At 40.8% G+C, this 21,257-nt stretch overlaps 1 protein-coding gene across 1 annotated transcript in view; it reads left to right on the forward strand.

Moving 5' to 3' along the window:
* LOC111866035 (xylanolytic transcriptional activator xlnR-like) overlaps positions 1-8,575 on the forward strand; it is a 38,759-nt gene extending 30,184 nt beyond the window's left edge. Inside the window, exon 2 of the mRNA XM_023854544.2 lies at positions 6,504-8,575. Coding sequence (XP_023710312.1) covers positions 6,504-6,680 — 177 coding nt within the window. The 3' untranslated portion in view covers positions 6,681-8,575. The remainder of the gene's footprint in view (positions 1-6,503) is intronic.
* The last annotated feature ends 12,682 nt before the right edge of the window (positions 8,576-21,257 follow it).

The following is a 21,257-nucleotide window of genomic DNA, read 5'->3' on the forward strand; positions in this document are numbered from 1 at the left end:
GGCCACTGTGACCGGCCGTTTTAGGCTTAGTGGCACTGAATATTAACATTAATTTTCTTCATCTCTCCACCCCAAAAGAACCATACTTTCAAATCTGTTCATATTTCCTAGTGGATGTGAACTGTGTTTCCCACTTTGAGACACCAGAAGGAGTTTCACGTGAGAAATATATTCACCCTCAGGCTATTCTCTCTTCTCAAGTGTGTCAGATAATTCAGGTATCATTATGAAATGCCAGGAAGGGTGTAGCGCTGCACAGACACGCTAGGGCGGCAGCACCGCCCTCGATAACCAATAGAGAAACAAAGTTGCGAGTGGCTATTATTTTCGGTTGATTGAATTTGTGTCAGGCGGGAGAAACACGTCACGAGTAGTAACAGAAATGAAGGGAACGCGAAAGAAAGCATTCAAATATGCTCACTGATGAAAGCATTTCCCTCATGTCGTTGTCTAATGTAATTTGAGAGAATTTCAGAGACACTACGCACGGTTCCGATACTACAAGGTGATTCAGAAAGACTTAAAAATAAGGTTAAGATAACGTTTTCCCTGTACTTAACCAATTAAACATTACATCCTGAAGGCGCATGGATGGATGGATGTACCAATTCGCGTATTCCTGACTTCGGCATTAGAGACGAGTGGTCATCTTCACGCCCCGGCCGCTTTAACCCCTGGGAAAGATCCCCTAGTAATCATTCGATAGAAGTCTAAGTGGGTCCCAGAACCAATTTGGACTACGTGAAGAAGAGAAAATCTCGCCCCTACTGGGACTCAAACTCCGACCCCTCGACGCGATAGCCCAGCTCATAATATTAATAATAAATTTGATCTGGTTCATCCTGGTCCGCCAGCCTAGCAATATCAAGTCCTTCCAGTGAGACTGATATAGGTTGTTTCTCCTTTTTAATCTTTCATCCTTGACATGTTTCGGTCCGAGAGACCATCTTCAGAAGGATATATCGATACAAGCGGAAACTACTATTGCAATGTGATTGGTCAGTGCATGGGAAATGACCTTCTGAGTGTGGTCCGTTAGAGAGAGATGATTACTGAACTTTTTCACCTGATGATGGAAGCAGATCCACTTCCCAGAAGATTATTAACTCCGCCTGTAATACACTATCGTCAGAATGCTTTAGTATTTAAATGAATTTGTTAATGTGATCATCACTTATTATGGGCTGGAAGGCCGGGGTTCAATGCCGGGCAGGAGTAAATGATTATTCTGTATACAACAACGTCTAGACTGGCTCCTGGTCCCAACCAATCACCTATCCAATGGCTACTGGGGGCTCTTTCTCCTGGGTTAAAGCTGCCGGGGCGTCAGTCTCATCACTCATCTCCATCTAGTTTCGAGGTTTGGACTTTTTAAGAAAGTTCCTGATTATAGGAATGTGTAAACTTGTTGCTTAATTAATTAATCAATCAGGTAGTGAGGGATTGCTTTCCGACGCTGTCAGTAGCCAAGCTGCATAATGTCGAACTGTAGGAAGATTGAGTTAACGGTGATTTGCAAGGAAGTGACCGTGGCATATTTTAAGGTACTATAATATGACTTTCCCCGGCATCCGACCGAGAGTCGAACAGATATCTGTCGAATGCGAGTCTGAACCGTTACCGGCAGCTAGTCTGCTTCTTCAGTCGAGGATTTAATTTGTTGTTCAGTTGTTCACTTTGTCGTGTGCAGACTTGCAGCGCGCTTTTCGTCCCTCCTTTCAGTCCCAAGAGTTTCCTTGTAGCAGAAATGAACTTGGTCCTCCACTCCAAACAAAGACCGACGTTTAATTTTATGGAAGACAAACATAGGGGGTCCGAACTGCTCCCTCAGACAACAGGGGCTCTCCCCGGCGCAACTTCGTCAGAGAGGAATTAAGCGATATTGCGCTCTGTGTCAACAAACATAAGCTGAAACGAAACGGTCGAGTGTATAACAACAGGGTTGTCACATCTTAAAAAGAAAAACACATTTTTCCGTGTTCTGTTTCATCTCTTTTTATTTCTTCCTGTCTTTGATTATTGACTTCGTATTTTCAAATTCTGAGACTTCTGAGCCTTTATCTTTCTAAGTTTTGGTGTTGAAGCCCACTAAGTACCGATAATTCACAGTTAATATTCAATATTAATTAATTCTCGGTGTCACTAAAACAACGCGAAGGATTTGAGAAATAAAGATTAAGATTTCGATTTCGAATGTTTGAACTCATTCCATTGCTTCACGTGTCTCTGCCTGCCTACTGAATTGTTGTCACTTGATTTATATTAGTAAGGGATTTTACTTATTGTAGAACTAATATAATGACTGAATGTCGGAGTGGCTGACTAATTGAAAGAATGAAGGAATGATCAAGTGATTGCTCGATTGACCAACTTCTTGACAATGTTGGCTCACTGGCTGGTTAGGTCCGATGTCTGACTGAATCTCTGTTGTCTGACTGGATCATTAAATGTTTAGCTTAGTAACTTTATGACTGGCTTAGTTTCTGTCTGGCTGGTTCCTGTCTTTTTGCTTTTGTTTGACTGTGATTTTCATCTCGCTTGGTTTCTGCTTTACTGGCTTGGTATCTAACCGACTGTTTGGTTTTCGTCTGATTGGCTTAATTTCTGTCCCATTGGCTTGGTTTCTGTCTGACCGGTTTGGTTTCTGTCTGGCTTGGTGTCTGTCCGATTGACCTGCTTTTCATCTGGCTGACTTGATTACGTTCTACTGGTTTAGTTTCTGTCTGGATAGCTTGATTTCTGTCTCACTGGCTTGGTTTCCGTCTGTCTGGTTTGGTTTCTGCCCGACTACCTTGGTCACTATCCCACTGGAGCGATATCTGTCCGACTGACTGGTTGGGTCACTCTCCGATGACCTGGCCCTCTAACCGACCCACCGACCACAGCGAATTTCCTTGAAAGCCAATGGAAGTCTGAACATGCAACGCTAAGTTTCTCTGCATCACAAATTCCAGAATGTAGGCTCTCGATTCCTGGTGTTGTCGGCAGAACACGCAAGGCTTGAGTTGCTGCACACGTGCTCCTTGCTCTTTCCCGCTTGTTACTGCCATCTCTTCATCTCTCTTCCTCCTCTTTGTGCTCTTGTCGCTATTTGTCTTGCACTGCAGAGCTATGCCGGGCATTTTCTCGCCTTGTTTATCTGTCCTGTACCCTAAGGGGCCACGAAGCACTTAACCTGATTTATCTACCACTAGGAGCGCTACATCCTTTGCCATTTATTTTTCTTTCTTCTTCTTCTTTTCCGTTCAATTCAAACTTTTTGTGTCCTTTCCTGTGTAGCTTTTTATCTAACTACAATTCTTATTTATGATTTCACGTACACTTTTCCCTTCTTCCTTAATATTTAACTATAACACTTCCATTCGGCTGAAGACGTTTCCACTGAAATGAAGAAAATGAACCGGAACAGGTTTGTACTGCAAACAGTGAAGCCGGTAACTTGTTTGAAAAAGAGTCAAGGTTCTCTGACAACTCTCTTTTCCAAATTCTTCCCTCCTGTTTTGATTGGCATCTATTTTTCAAGCTGTCATATTGATTTTCTGTAATACTACATAATCATTCTACGCCTAGTTATGAGATGATTTTAATGTAATTGCATGTTCCGAGCAGTCTGAAGGCAAGCTAATTTCGTGCAGCACATGTTTCAGTGCAGTAAATATAGCGATACAGCTGTCCCATCAACTGTTATGGGAATCACGGAAAGTGTGGTTCAGTGACTAGTTGTCCTTGTTCCTATTCGGAGACCCAAGGGTCAAAATCTTGGACTGGAAGCCTGTTACCCCAATAAAGCATCCTCCTGTTTTTCTTCAGTCTCTCCAGACAAATATCCAAAGAATATCTCAAAATAGAATAGGACTATTTCCTTCAATTCTCTGTCATTTTTGAGTGACCAACTTAACATTCAGCCTTATATAGATGGACAGCTGAAAGTTTGGCATTAAATAAAACAAGTTCTGGGAAGAAATAACCGCCTACTTTCTAGTCCAGCCCTGTAATTTCCTACTTGCACTCGCCAGTAAAGTCTTTCTTGATGATGTANAACCCCAGAACCCACTGTGAATTGCATGTTATTTGGTGGCAAAATGATCCAAATAGAAGAAAATATTTTATTAACATAGTCAAAATTACGAACTGTGATCTTTGATTTCATCTTCCCTCATTTCTCTTTTGTTTCTTTCTTGTTCGTGTCTCTTCCTTTCTTTAAATTTCCGGTGTTTTTACGGAGGTTAATGTTAATATTAAGGTCTTCTTGGATAGATTTATCTACCCTAAATTCGATGACAAAAGGCGCCTTCGTCAATTTGTTACTCGTCTACCAAAATGTACGGCATCGAATATTAGAATACCGTAAGTTAGTTTAATTTTCCTTTCCTTCATTTTCTGCTTCATGCCTTCTGCTCCTCATTTCCTTATTCCGTCTTTGTTTATTTATCTTTCGTTCCTGTTTTCAGAACCCTATGATTAACTTAACAATTTTGTAGACAGCTTAATTTAAGTACGTCGGTCTGCTAGTGACATATCTGCAGATAACAAAGCCCTTGTCAGTTTTGTGATGCGACATTAAGATGATAATAAACGACACTTCGCGTGTTATCTGAATTGTACACGTTAATAAGAAGGAAAACTACGTGCCAACTGAGAAGGGAAGGCTCTCTGTCCGGAAGTTAGGCACAGTTATGTCGAGAAAATTAAAGTATTCTCAGCGGAAACTAGAACTCCGTATCTATTCGTAAATGCTGCCAATCTTAACCTGAACGCTGTAAACGGAACAGAGTAAGATGCAGTCAGTCCTGAACACCTGTTGGTGCATATGCATGTATTGTTTACTGAACATTACAAACGCTGAACTGCTAAAATTTGTTTTGCTTATTGAAATCGATACGCTTTCAAATTCGATCAGTGCTCTGTGTACAGAAGAACATGGCAGGCACTGGAATACGATCACAGTTTTGTTTACTGAACTCGCTACGCATCTGAACGGTCTCACTGTTCTGTGCACTGACTCGCCACTCACATCCAATTTGCAGTTTTGTTTACATAAAGTGATCAAAGTTTGCAATAATGTTCTTTTTACCTAACATTATATAGAGAGTAAAACTTGGTTATAGCAACATCGGTTTCTGCGACACCTTGTCTATTGCGTCAAATATTCAATGGTACGAACTAATTCCTCATAAAGCAACTGTTTTTATACCTTGCTTAGTACGACATGCACAAATGCATCAACCTCGTATGTAACGTCATTTTCATTCCTGAATTTCTCTGATATGGACATTGAACGTAATTTAGAAAGTGTGTATTGGGCAAGTAACAGGAAACAGATGAAGATAACTGATTACTGTACTCGTATCTAGGTACAGTAAGGCACAACAATTGATGTAATCTACTGTAATTTGGTGAGTAGGCCTACCTTTAATATACAGTATTAGTGCGGTGTGTATTGTCAGTGAAAAGCGCTGTAATATGTCTTTGATATTACACATTTGGGCAATTCCACGTTAATGTTACGTTAGTCTGTACTTAACTATGTATTTCACTAAAAAATGCAACATTTTAACTCGGTTTTTGGTAGATTTTTACGTGACTAACATAAGGCTACTGTGGAAGTGCCCATTTCGGTTACAACGACATTCGTTTATAACGACACTATTTTTAGGTCCCTTTGATGACATTATAACCAAGTTCTACTGTATATATTAGAATAATGTTAGTTTTACTTAATGGAGATTACAGACGTTATAATGTTATTAGTTTTGTTTACTGAAGACAGGGATAGGGAGCAAGGATAGCGACTGAGGGATCGGAGCTCGAGTACTGTTGGCGTTGAGAATTTTATCTTCACGTCGTCCAGGCTGGCTCTGGAACCAACCCATCCTCTATACAATAGGTACTGGGACCCTTTCTCCGGGGGTAAAGCGGCATAGGCGCGAATCTGACCACTCATTTCGAACTAGCGCCGAGGTCAAGAAAATATGGATCTATACATCCACTCCACCATACGCCTTCAGGCATAGTGCTTAATTAGTTAAACACAGGGACAACTTTGCCTTTACCTTTAACTTTTTAATAAAGACAAGCGTTAAACTACTATCACTGCATTGTTTACTAAAGATAACGCGGGTCCAAATATTAATCGCTGTTTTGTTTACAGAGTACCCTTATTCTTATGTTGGGCTGCGCCATAGCTCAAGAGCTTAGTCGCTGGCTTCCCACCGCGGCGGCCCGGGTTCGATCCCGGGTCTGGTCAAGTGGGATTTGTGGTGGACAAAGTGGCGCTGGGGCTGGTTTTCTCCGAGTACTTCGGTTTCCCCTGCAAATCTTCATTCCACCAATTGCTCCACAATCACCCTCATCCATCGTCTGGGGCTGGTACAATAGTCCAGAAGTGGCCGCAGTACAAGGGACTTAGTCCCACCCCACTAGCAATAAAAAAATATGCTTATGTTATTGAAAATGATTGCCACTCAATTACTGATATTGTATTGTTGCACTCCTTTTTTCAGGAGTCATCTGCAACGACATCCAAAGATGTTGCCCCTGGAACACCGCATCCAGCGGCACCGCCAGGCCAACCTAATCAGGATAATTCGGAGCAAGGCCCTCAGAATGATCCAATGACCTCATCACCTGCTGAGCGCTGGGTGACTTCTGCGGGTCAGATGCTGAGGCGAGAGCGGTAACCATGGCAACAGGAAGTATCACAACGAAGAGAACAGAAGGCCATGAAGAATGAACTGTCGTCCCGCATCAGCAGAAACGTGACATGTTATTATGACATTAAAGGAAGTTTTACACGAATCAAGAGAAATCCGTTTTGATTCAGTTTTAAGGCTCTGAAATGGTAAGAAAATTTGTGCAGTATAAGGGCTTTAATAATGAAAGTAGCTTTATTATTTATAAAGTCCAGAAACTTGTATTTTATTACAATAATTGTTGTGAATTTTGAAATAAGGTAGATTATCCGCAATGATTCTGAACAGTGAGACAGTTAATGGGTTAAACAGTAAACTTGTCGGCATCTTGCTTCAGTATTATATCAGAAGTAGCTAATAAAAACGTTTCTGAGGACCAAATCTTAGTATGCGGTTTGACAACTTAAAACTTTTTCCACTCTGGAAAATTGAGATGTCTGAACACTTCTCTCAGGAGAGGTACCCAATGTAGTCCTATGAGTATAGAACATCGAGTACCTCACACGTATATTCCGCTTAGAATCATAATTAAAATAGTAACGAAACATTTTATACTTGTCATGTGACCAATATTTATTATTTTGAAGATCCTCGCATGTGTTCTATAGCCTAACCAGCGCTTTCTGGTGTTTCTTACGAGAGGAAAATTAAATTACGTAGTTTTGTATTTTTTCTTCATTTTATTATATAGACTTTCACGATAAATTTATAAAATTATTAAGATATTAGCTTAACGATGTAGTTGTGTCTTCAAATTGCTTAATTAATTCATTTGAAAAAGTGACTTAATTTTCACCTATTTTCCATATAAGTGAACGTAGATAAAATTACTAATTCTATTTGACAAGGCTAAGTCTTAATATCCATAAATTATTTGTTTGAAATAATTGTGATTACCCTTCATATCATATTATTTTGTAATTATTTTTCACATATAAGTAAAGGAATCCAATTGGTCGCAGACATGTCTCTGGTATTTAACATATCAAATTTGACACGGTCCACTTCAGTGCTCTATTTTACCATATAATGATAGATCTATAAATAAAAAAAATATAGTTACAGTTATCGACATTTGGGGCAGTTACCCTCCCACAACCCGTACCGACGCATGCGCGTGACATAAAGTTTCGTGTTCACAGTAAAGTCACAGTCACCGCATTGCACTCGCTCCCTCCGAATTCCGTTCATCTCTTCTGCTCCGCACCGAACTGAATACTGGCCTACTAACCTCCTCACGGCACTTGCAGAGAAGTTTCGAGGATGTTCGCTGACGAATTCGAGTTTCCTCGTTATGTGATCGGTTTCCCGAAAATTCCAAAAGAGGGTTCTTGATTTTCCGATAGGACAAGAGGCGCGCGCAGGCCAGCCGACGCTATCCCACCGCCCTCAGTTCCCGCTACAATATGACTACATACGTATGTAGTACGTACAGGATATCCATAAATGATTGATATAATTTTAATTCTGAATCAGTTTTTAATATTATTTTAGATTTATTAACTTGTGCTGGGAATTTATGTTACACAAACTATGCAAGAATAGCATTTCCTCGTTCTATGGTCTGGTAGTTAGGTACAAACTTTTCGAAGGAATATACTGAATCAATATTTAGGCATAATCCTTAAGGCACTATTCGATTCCCACATGTCACAAAACGTGTAGTGGAAGACCATGAGATCGCAGTATGAAAATTGGAATGTTCAGAGCCTTAAAACAAAATTTAAAAACTCTGAAGATATGAGCCAGCTGATGATATTCACCCTGTTAATAGAATTGTGAGTGTGGAACAAATAAAAGTTTTTATAATGTGATTGTAACTGGAGGAAGTCAAGAGAGGGACATATTGACCTCTGAAGTGGCAATAGCAGTGATTTAACTTTTTTGTATGAGAAGAAAAATAATTCAAGATTAAAACGTGAGTTTGGTTTTCGGTTCAACGGGGACCAATAATACAGTCGGAGTGTAATGCAATTAACAAGATATGTTATGATAATATTAATCACAATTAAATCTATCACAACTTATATTCATAAGTGTGGTTGAATAAACTTGATATCCCCACTATTAATCAGAGTATCGCAAACCTTGGGTATTTTAACCTCTTGTACGAAGGGTAATACCTTCCGGGACGTGATCCCGTATAGTCTAGTAGAAGATTTCAACGTTTCTGAAGATCGTATTGCCTCCATCTTCAGGATCGAAGATTAAACCAAGTAACCAGTAAGAATTTAACAGCGTTGCTGCTTGTCTCGTGCGGGTTGCTTCGTTGGTTTGATCTTCTATCGGTAAAGTATCATCAGACTGGACGGCGTCCCATCCTAGAAAATATAATTCTGCATAATCACTATCATGAGAACCTGAATTTCCTAACCCCGTGTTCCTTCGTCAGAAAACTGTACATGCATCACTTTTGTGTCATTATTACCAAAGATGAAATTCTACCCTGAAAAAGGCATTTAGTGAAGTAGCTATCTTAGTCTTTTGTTGTTTATTTTATGACGCTGTCGACGTCTGGCCTACAGTGTCGATTAATAGTACGATTGGTGAATAATGAATTGAAAATAGTTTTGAAGGAAAGGGAAGTGTCATAACCGACAAAATACCCTGGCATTTTCATGGAGGAACTGAGGAAAACTATGAAGTAGTTCAGTGAGAACAGCCGGTATGTCAGCTGAGATTCGAATGAAGCACTTAGAGAGTACAAGTTGAGATTATTTACCATCAAACCAACCAGTTTCCTGAAGAATGCCGTCTTCTGGGATGTGGTGCCGTGTAAATTATGTGGACCGACGTTTCGGAAGAACGTATCGCCTACATCTTCATTGTATAAAAATCCGTGAGCAGGGAATCAGCGTGAGCAGGTGGCTGATTCCCTGCTCACGGATTTTTATACAATGAAGATGTAGGCGATACGTTCTTCCGAAACGTCGGTCCACATAATCTACAAGGCGCCACAACACAGAAGACGGTATTCTTCATAGTCACAGCCGTGAAAACCTCAAATCTTACAACCCGTTTCATGTTTGAAATTAAACCTATTTAATTATTTCTGATAATAAACCCTATGTTTACGATAAAGTACCTGTCACATAAACGTGACATGTGTCATATGTGACAGACACAAAGGCATATGTCATCACTATTCAAGAGCGAAGGTGTGAGTTACCGCAAGAGGACAGCTTTAGTGTGGCACCACACACAACCGCTGTTCACTTACCATGACCCCATTTTGCTTTGTGACTAAAACAAAATGGTTGTTCCTGTTTAAATTCCCACTGCATGAATGTAGTTGCGTCTCACTTAAAACTCAACAGCCATTCCATTGATTACATGTTGCATCCAGGGAAGACACCGCATAATAATACCGGATAAAGCCTTTATTTTTATGTTTATTTAATTTCATTTAAGGACACTGTCAGAAACACTATAGCGTCGAGTGACTTCGGGATATTGAGCAGAGGATCTAAAAAGATGTGGAAATAGATGTACTGTCCATGGTCTTCTTTGTAACTGAAGAAGACCACGAAATACCTCAGTCACATTAATTGGAGTCCTGGACAAAATTCGAAGCGGGTACCTTCCGATTGCAACTAAGAATCCTTACTGCTTAAGCCGGTTCTCCCGAACACGAGTTTAACTTGTGAGGTTATGTATAATTTACTGATTCTTTCTTCTCCACAACCTTTATTTTCAACATATTTTGTTGTCTCTTCTATTTGTTTCCCCCTCTTGTTTTATTTACTTGTTTCTTTTTAATTTTTTTACAGTTGTATGTTTCTGAAAGTGAACTGAACGAGGAATTTGTAGTGGTTTGTCTGTGCTGTGCTGCCCCAGATATTCCTGGATTACCGGAAGGGAACACGTGACTAAATCCCAGCTCTCGATATGATACAAACTTTTGAATGCGTAGCGCCGGAAGAGATTTGAGCCTGATCCATTATTCAAAATGCTCAAGTAGAGAAGCGAAAGCTCTTAACTTCAAGGTATGTTATAGATGGATTTAATTCTACAAGTTATAAACATATTGTGTCGTTTTTGAGTGACTACAGACAGGGTTTGGATTGGTGAATAGATTTATTAAAAATTACAGGCCGTAACTACAAATAACTATAACATTATCACTATTTTCACATTTTATAGTTCACTAGAGCACGCGCTCTAGTGTTCGCAGTCTGTTATTAGACGTTTCCTGATAACGGCTCCAACAATGACTATTCCTTTGCCTCCGTCTCAAGTTTTCTCTTCACAGATTCCCATACAGAACTGATTCTCAACTGACTAAGCACCAAACCTCGTCTCGCGTATACTTCTACGCACCGACCACGCAGAAAACACAGGTATTCCATTGTTGTGCATGAACTGTTTGAGACAGAGATGTGTTTACCGCGGCGCAGACCACAGAGAACAGAGTTCTTCTATTGTTGCGTGAATTTTACTGACGTTACGTAGCAACGGCTGCTGTTAAAGGGTCACAGCTTAGCAAAGGGTCTGTACGCCACACTGTTGTATTCAACACAACAAATATTTTTAGCTCATTACCCTGTTGTTAAGGAAACCATCGGGTGGTTCAATTTTAGGGGTGTGAAGGGCTTAACTTAATAAATTTTATTCCCCGTTAACTTTTGAGGGGTTCCAACGAAAAGCGTATATGCACTTCCTTTTCGTCCATGCGTGATTCATGTAATATATCATTTGTAAATTTATTTCTTTTGTGTAATTAATTTCTTTCAATAATATTTTTGCAAAATTCTTTTTATTGTCACGGTGGCTTATAATATTCTTAAACCATATAAAGATTTTTTTAATAGTATGAATTTGTATTAATTTTGTAGTTTAAATTTGGATTATAATTGAAAAATAATTCTTATATCTTAGTTGAAGTCAGCCTCTTATTTCTCTATGTCTCTACATCCATTTGGACCTTGACCGTTCTCTTTTCGGTCTCATAATCCTATACACGGCCGGTAGGACTCCTTGGACGAGTGATCAGCCCGTCACAAGGCCGCTACCTACACACAGAACAACACAAACACAGAATAAACGCACACAGACATCCGAGCCTCGAGTGGGGTTCGAAACTATGACCCCGGCGTTCGAGCGGGCTAAGACGTTTCATGCCTTAAATCGCGCGGCCACTGTGGTCGGCAGCTATCAGTTTTAAAGCTAAATTTCTACTCTTATTCCCTTTATGTTCTTTTGTTTTGTTAAACTGTGAGAATAGCCCACTCAGAGAACATAGCTTTCATGTAACCTCTTTGCGAACTCAAGACTCCGAGGTTTGTGACAGCCACTTAGTTGCTGAGGATTTTAACGCTTTCTAGTAGACCCTACTCTGGCTCATTTAAAAGCGGAGAGAAATGTGTTTGCAAGTTGCTGTACAGTATCTAACGAAAGATCATATTAAGTTTATCAGATGGAGCCTTAATGCAGTCACGCAATACTTTATAAGCCATTGCTCCGCTTCTCATGCCCGAAGTGTAACATGAACAAGACAAACAATGATACCGAAGAAAGCTTTCTTGCACAATGCTCAGCGCAACGTATTGTGGCGTATAGACCCGTTGCTAAGCAGTGAATATGTGAACATCGACCGTTGTCAGGTAACGTCCGCAACATACAAACACTCAACAATAAAAATACGGCGTTTTATATGCGGTCCGCGCACAGGAGCGTCCAGGTGTAGACCAGAAGCCGGAGTAGATCAGTGTAGCGACGGGCCGTGACTAGATGGCACCACTAGATAAACATTCAGGTGAGACTAGGAACTGCAGTTTCGTCAGTCCCGCCTAGTGTTTCACACTCACAGAAAATAGATTTTTAGACACGTCCGCAACCCGACGGAGAGGCTTTTGCGTTCGGCTACTCCGTCCGTCTATACGCAGAAAATAACCTGAGAACTACTGGACAGATTTTCGTGAAATTTGAAACTGGATAATTTTACGAAATATTGTTCAGTAATTTAAATTTTCGCTCATATGCGACATGTTAAATGAACGATTTGCATGAAGATGTACAGACGTTTCGTGCGTATCTCGCTGCATATTCATCACAGACAAAAATATTTTGAAGTCTTAGAGAAAGGCAGAGTACTTATTTCATATCCTTCACTATTTCTCCCTGCGTCTTACAATTTTCGAGCTAATTAAACAAGATGGGTGAATAGATATTCAGACGTCCATAATCAACAATAAACCACGGACATCAAAAATACAGTCACGGTTATAAAACAAAAGTCTAAATTGACTTTAGGCTGATTTAATAAAAGATCCATTTTGTTCTTCTTGTGTAGTACCCCACTACGTTTGACCGCGTTACGTATATATTAATTAATTTACATATATTTCATTTTTTTAGGTCTGATAACGGGGAACAACGAATTCCTGTGATACTGTCTGTTTATTCATTCAGTATAGTTCGGACTTCTCGTTAGTTTGAGTAAATATGCCTTCATAGTCCATAGTTATAATTCCTATACCAATTGCACGTGTTAAATGTGCATAGTATACATCTACAAAATTGTAGCATGCAGAGCAGTTGCTAAGTAATGTCTCTGTAAACAACGCCCGTTGCTAGGCAACATATCCCTAACACACGCCAATTAAATAACTGAAAAACAGTGTCCTCTAGCGATCCTTGGGACAGTTGCGTGACGCAACAAGGTAAGAGTTGTTGAAACCGAGTTTTCTGTGTGATCCGTGCTGAGATATTATAATCAGACAGTTATTGAAGTTAGTACAACTGACTCGTGTGGAGGCGGGTTCGAATACCTCCACCGTGACCCTGCGAGTCGTAGGAGGCGACGAAAAGGGAAGTCTCAAATTTGAGACAGTGATGTAAGGTCTCGAGTACCAAGGGACTCGGAGCCGAGAAAGACTGCGCTGGCAAGGATAAGTAGCATATACAAAAGACAGACCCGTCCCCTCGTCAGAGAGGGCGCCTACAAAAAAAAAAGGCCGTAAGTGTCAAACAGTAATAAAGATCTGATCGTAAGCCCCAGATGGGTGCTTTATGCGAAGACAGACTGGCCGACTTACCGTCGGTCCTAACATAAGACTCAGACTAAGACTCAGACTCAGAGTTCAGCTAAGTTGAGTGAAGAGAAGTTCTTATTTAGTTGTAAGACACTCACCGACCCGTAATGGCGTCAACACGGAAGCTAAGGAAGCTACGGTGTTGGTAACCGTTACCAAACAACGGCTGGTGATGACAGAGCAGACTGAGAAGACTTACTTAGTGAACTGCAGAGTATGTGAATTAGCGATAGCGCTATAATTACTTGTAGTTACGATCTGTAAGTGGTCAAAAAATGCAGTTACCAATCCAGCTCACTAAATCGCTCACTCATGGAGCTGAGCCCTTCTTGAGAAGCTGCCAATTGCGCAGCTAGTCAAGAACTTCCCAGTATTTTATGGAATCCGAAGGTTCATTACCGTGTTCACGAGAGCCCTCCACTGGTCCCTATCCTGAGCCAGATCAATCCAATCCATACCATCCCAAAACTATCTCTATAAGATCCATTTTAATATTGTCCACCCGCCTACGTCTTGGCCTTCCCATTGGTCTCTTTCCTCCTGGCTTTCATACTTATAGCCTATATGCATTCATCTTCTCTTCCATTCGTGCTACATGCCCTGCCCATTTCATCCTCCTTGACTTGATCATCCTAATTAACAAATAAACCCTCTTTTATAGTCGCATTCAATCACGTGACAATATTGTATATTTATACCTTAACTGTGATACAGAGAAATACTTACATTCCCTGTTATATAGGCCGTGCCATAGCTCAAGCGGTTAGTCGCTGGCTTCCCACCGTGGCGGCCCAGGTTCGATCCCGGGTCTGGTAAAGTGGGATTTGTGGTGGACAAAGTGGCGCTGGGGAAAGTTTCCCCTGCCAATCTTCATTCCACCAATTTCTCCACAATCACCCTCACCCATCATCTGGGGCTGGTACAATAGGCCAGTAGTGGCCGCAGTACAAGGGACCTAGTCCCACCCCACTAGGAATACAAGGGACTTAGTCCCATCCCACTAGCAATAATAATACATTCCCTGTTACAAAACTCTATTCATATTTTGCATTCATGAAACACTACAGGGAAATCTGTTCCACGTTTTTATACTTAAAGTACGGATATTAAAATGCAGTGATTGGATGTAGAACCCAGTGCAACTAAACGCAATGACCGGGTCACTGGCCCTTTAAACGTAATCTCTTCACTAATGTATTCTCTATTATGTAAACTGACATCCTCTCAAGTTTATTGTTTCCCATGGCGAACATTAGCAGGCTATTGTTTCCAATGTCGGAAACAGTTCCTCGCGAGGGACCAGGCTTAGAAATCTGTCAGACTTCCACTAACATTCTGCGTGCAGCTGCTGCCTCATGCCATAAACAGAAGGACGCCTTCAGTAATACATTTTGTTGTGATGTTACCGCAATTCATATTGAGGTTTCAAGACTTGAGATTTACGCGGCGACGTGTAGATCTTGTGTGAACTGACGTTTCGGAGGAATTTATTACCTCCATCTTCAAGGTAGAAAAATCAGCGAGCGAGGAACCAGCGTGAGCAGGTCGCTGCAGACATGTTTTTCCTCATTAAAAGCAGTACGAGTTACAGATACTCTGTTGCATTTTAAATAGAGTTTATTGACGCCCTGAACAAGGAAAATTAAACAAAATAAAGTTGTCAGTATATTGACCTGTTTCTAGCATACTACCCATGTTAAATATACCTCGGGCACCCCATTATAATTTATTTGGGGTTAGAGGGCGGCCGGCGAGTAAGACTGACAACCTTACCGCCATCTTTGAGCCGATTGTCTAGAAAATGTGTGAGCCTTGAAGTCTTTTAAACCTACGGGTCTCCACAGTTTGTTACAGGGATACCTTTATCCCGTTATGAGGGTTTACGGATCCCCTCGGGTACACGCACCACAATTTGAGAACCGTTAATGTTCAGTTTTATTTCGTAATGTTTTCTTACCCTTATCAACGTACACTTCACAATATGCGATGGATAAACAACTCTGTCATATATGCAAAATGTTTACCGATCAAACAACCACCGTGTGTTGTTTCATGAATATGAGATGTTCTCAAATCGCAGTCCACAATCCTTTATGCTGTTATCATCTCATCTGTGTCTAGGTCTATTAAGTCTTTTTCTTTCCTTCATTTTTTATAAAAAATCTTGTATACATTTCTTTTCCTCTGCATTCGTGCTGAATGCCCCACCAATCGCTTAAAGTAAAATAAAATGTAACAAGCTACAGTTGCAGCTGCAAGATCAGGGTGACTAAACGCATAACTTGCATAATAAAATATTCATTTTCTTCGTACAGCAGAGAATCGGGTCCAGTTTTGACGTCATATCCGGTATTCTTATGGAGAAATTCACAAAACCATGGATAATATCAGCGAAAATAGCGGGATCCGACTGAGGTTCGAAATGTGTACCTTCAGAATCCGAAGCAGTACAATGTAAACTCTGTACCATACCACTGCGTGAGTGTATCATTGTACTATTCCACGTAATCTTGTAATTTATATCTTCCATGTCGCCCGTTGAAAGTAAATCGACGTTTCGGAGGAACATATTACTTCCATCTTCTGGGTCCGACAATAATTCAAGTAAGGAACCAGCTAGAAGTAAGTAGGAAGCGGAGGTCAGAAGATGGAGGTGATATGTTCCTCCGAAACGTCGATTGACTTTCAGCGGACTACACGGCGTACATCCCAGAAGATAGAACTCTTTGTTCAGATTGTTTACTTACGGGATATGACAACTTATACTGTAGAACAGCGCCCTGAAAATGGAGATAGCAAATTCACTCGAAACTTCAATAACCACGCATCGGGCTACAAGGCGCAACAGTCCGGCGACAAAAATCTAAATCAAATATTAAAATTTTCAGGATAATAAATGTCATAAAATATTCCCGGATTATCGGATGCTTAGGTACGGAAAAGAATTCCGACGTTTCGGAGACTATATCCGCCTCAGTAACTCGGGATTAATGATAAGGTTGAGGGCTCAGTTGTGGAGTGTTAACCAGCCTGAAAATGAAGCTGAAGAATCTCCATTGTTAAGGTTCTTTACCAGGAAACGTCTAGTGAAAGCACTGCAGAGGAATAGCCATTATGCAGAGCTGTTATTAAGTATACTAAGAAGACTTAGTGTAGAATGATATGTAGTGGGAAAATCAGGAATAGTGTTATAGTTATTTGTAGTTACGACCTGTAAGTGGTCAATAGATCTATTCAACAATACAAACCCAATACACGGTCACTATTACAAGTGACAACTGATTCTAAATTATTGTCGGAGTTTCCGTTTATAAGGCAAAGAAACCCGGACAATAATTTAGAATCAATCTGTATAATGAGGCTTCGAAATCAGTTTGGTTTGATGCCGACAATTAATGATTTATTTCAGCGAACCAACTCCACAGAGCAGGGTCCGTATTGAGAGGATAACGGTCCTTTAGCTGTTCAATAAATTCCGAGCATTATGTCTAACCCGAATGTTCATGACGTCACTTCACTGGCCCCTATCCTGATCCTTGTGAATCCATTTCACACTTTCGTATCATATTTCCAAGAGATTCATTTTAATATTGTTGCACCTATACCTATCTCCAACTAACAACTGTGTAAACAGACGACAGTACCAGAGCCGTTGCTAGGGAACAGCTTTGTGGATACTTCTTTCCCCGGCAGCGAGAGAACACGCAATTATAAAACAGGCGTTTTCTGTGCTGTTCGTACCGGCGATGTATAACGAGAAATAGTAAGTTCTGTGAGGCTGAGACAGTAGTCCGTGTGGAGGGGGGGTCGAATACCTCCACCGTGACCCAGCGAGTCGTAGGAGGCGACGAAAAGGGAAGTCTCAAATCTGAGACAGTAAAATATGGCCGCGAGCCCCAAGGGACTCGGACCCGAGAAAGACTGCGCTAGCAAGGACCAGTAGCATATGTAAAAGACAGACCCGTCCTCTCGTGAGAGACGGCGCCCCACAAAGCAAGACCGTAACTGTCAAGCAGTAATAAATATCTGGTCATGAGCCCCAGATGGGGCTCGACACCAAGACTTACTGACTGACTGACTGACTGACTGTCGCAGTGTGACTTGGACTTGGACTTGGACTGTGAGGCTCCCAATGCCGTCAGTGTGTAAAATTAGGTCATGAGTCCTATGAGACTCGGAACCAAGGATCACTGTGCTGGCGAAGGCCGGCATTTATTTATCTGTCAGTCATTAGAGTTCAGTTAATATTTGCAGTTGTGAGAAGTGAGAAGTTGGTAAATGAGCCCGGGGACAGTTCTGGAACCTAGAGGAAAGGGAACGTCCGCTTTTGGAAGCCGCTACCAAGCAACGGCTAATGAAGAATATACTGTCGGAGTGTGTAACTTAGACTGTCATAATTACTTGTACAATAGTTAGGTTCTGTAAATGTTCGTCTCTAGTCACACTCAATCACGTGACAATATTATTCTCCCATCCATGCCTAGGTCTTCCAAGTATTGGCTTGCCTTCAGATTTTCCGACCATGCATTTCGAGGCTCTGAAGTAAGTGCCCTCTACTTTATCTAGGTCGTCTTTGGGGTTGTGTTATTATCAGATAATGACGTCGATTGCTACGTCATCATCAAAAAGTAACTAGATTTTATGTTTGACATACGGTGGAAACAAAATCGCTATTCCGGGATCTCGCCTGCCGATCACGTGACGTGGTCTCTGATATATTTTAGACAGATAACGCATTCACATTCGTCCTTCAGTCAGTTCTGATGCACTGAGTGCAAGAGCGGATCATGTCGCTCTTAGTCCTCAGTACAGTTCATGCCGTCAGACTGACAAAAAATGTTAGTGGTGGTCTATAGACGCCATTACTGGCCGGTGGTACCTGTTTTCTCCATGATAGAAAGTTAACTAGATTCAGTTTATATATATTTACGGAGTTTTCTTTATTTACATTTTCATGTGCATTCAAATAGCGTACACAATATGGCATTGTGGATCTGAAAGCATTGTGACTCGAACATACAATGGTTATATTTACCTTCGTTTCAAGGGAAATTTAAAACTTTCAAAAGCGAACACGACTCTGTGTAGGGTTTTTAACATTTCAGGAAATAATGAAGCAAAAACAGCAGAAATATCACGTAAAACTTTAGCCCCAGAAAAGGGGGTTTACTTTGCGTGGAGCTTGTTTTAATTTCAAATATAACAAAGGAATATATTTACGTGGTTGTCGAGTTCCTGAATTCCTAGCGAGGAAGGAAGAAGCGAAGGACAAGAAAGAAGGGAGAAAAGAAATGAAAAGGAATGTATGAAGAAACGGAAAGAAATGGAAAAAGATAAAAAATAAATAGAAATAATGACAGAAAAGGGAAGGAAGGGAAGAAAGAAGAAAGGAAGAAAGAAAGGGAGAAACCTACAGAAAGAAAGAATAAAAAAGAAAAGAAAGAGGGCGATGAATAAATGTATGGAGAGGAATAAAAAATAAAAACGAAGATAAACACATTACAATTTTAACAACTCTCATTCGAAGGCACAAAATAATTATAGTGAATACATCATCGCGACGTAAGGTTTCTGTATCGGTTTGGATAACAAAGTGAAGTTTGATGAGATAGGAATGCAGCGTTTCAAATACCGGTAAAAACTGCATCAGCTGCCGTAGTAAAGACAAAGAATAATCGCCTGCTTTCCTCAGGGTGACTAGGGATCGTATAGAAAACGACGCGTGCAACAATTCTTCTATTGTTGCGTGTATATCCGTTGCCACCGTAACGCTTTAACCGAGCCGTTGCCTAGCAACATACACCAACAAACACAAAAACTGATTCGAAGAACTTGTGAAATATGCCGTTGAGTTTGGCTCAGATGCCATGATAAATATACCAAGTTTCATAAAGACTGGTTCAGGCATTCAAAATTTAATAAGGGGGTTCACAGACACATAGACAACATGGAGATCGCATAAGCTTACTTTAGGAGCGTAGGCTAATATCAACGGGAATAACAATTATGAAACAGTAAACCCCTTTGAAGAAATTTTTTCCTCAAAATATTTTTCCTCAGCTGCTCAATAAAATGTTGGTGTTCAGTCCAGACCACACCCTTGCCATACACACATAAAGTTCGTGTTAGTGTAATTGTCACGATTTTAGTGACTGCAGACGGGGTTTTGGATTGATGACCGGATTTATTGGACTCTTCGATACAGCGTGTGACTACACTTTACAGAGACTATAGATGGGTTTTGGATTGATGACCGGATTTATTGGACTCTTCGATACAGCGTGTGACTACACTTTACAGAGACTATAGATGGGTTTTGGATTGATGACCGGATTTATTGGACTCTTTGATACAGCACGTGACTACACTTTACATTCCACTATTACACACACACTAATATCCAGTCACGTCTTCACTGTCGTTGCTTGGTAGCGGCTTTCAACTGCGGACGATCCCCTTCCTCTTGGTTCCTGAACTTTCCCCGGTCTTAGCTACCAGCTTCACATACCAATAGACCACAACAACTGAATCCCAGCGCTTATCTATCTAACTAACCAGCTAACTCCAGCTTCTAAATTTTCATGCTTATAATATTTTGACACGGACCGCGTAGGAAGCACCTTTGGTCTGCTGCTGTTTACGGGAGGCTGCCTAGTAACAGCCGCTGTATAGCTGCTTTTTTACGGTCGTTACCTAGCAACGGGACTACATGCCACATTACTTTTACATCCACTTCTAGATCTTCAAATTGGTTTCTATTTTTATAGTTCCTAACCAAAATCTATAAGTTTCTCATCAGTTCAATGTATATTTCGCTTCCCGTCATTATAACCTTCTTTCAGTTCTCTCACCCTAAAATATATTTAGGTCCCTATTGCAGAGGGCGCATTTCGCAATTTTTTTTGTTCCCCAAAGTGGACTGTACCTTCCCCACTTCTGTTTCTGTGATCCCATCCCGTGATACTTTCGTTTCCAACGCTTTACAATACCCTCACAGATTTGAAATTCAATATAAATTCGTTCTGTAATTCTGTCCACCCGAAACACGAGAAGACACTCAACTAATGTAGACTTTGTTTACTTAGAATAAAACTGTAGTTCAGCTCTCCACAGTGACGTAGCAGGCTACATCACACTTTGTATCTAAACTACACAGTAGGTTGGTAGAAGAGAAATGTTTGGAACAGTCTGTTGTTTCGGATCTCATACTTACGTAATACAATTCTCATGATACGAGGCGTGTGTCAAGCAGAGCTAAACAGCCAATCACAGTGGCCGTGAGGTCTACGGCATGAACTGTCTTCGCCCGTTCGAACACTGGGATCGTTGGTTCGAATCCTACTCTTGGCATGGATGTGTATGTGCTTGTATTCTGTGTTTGTGTTTTCCTGTATGTAGCGGCCTTGCGACGGGCTGATCTCCTACCGAATTTGTATAGGATCAAGAAACAGAAAAGCGGCCAAGGTCCAATAAAAGGACTGCAAAGCCGTAGATGGGTGGGTGGGTGGGTGGACAGATGGAGAGACAAATA

Source organism: Cryptotermes secundus, unplaced genomic scaffold, assembly GCF_002891405.2.
Source record: "Cryptotermes secundus unplaced genomic scaffold, Csec_1.0 scaffold163, whole genome shotgun sequence".
NCBI lineage: Eukaryota > Metazoa > Arthropoda > Insecta > Blattodea > Kalotermitidae > Cryptotermes > Cryptotermes secundus.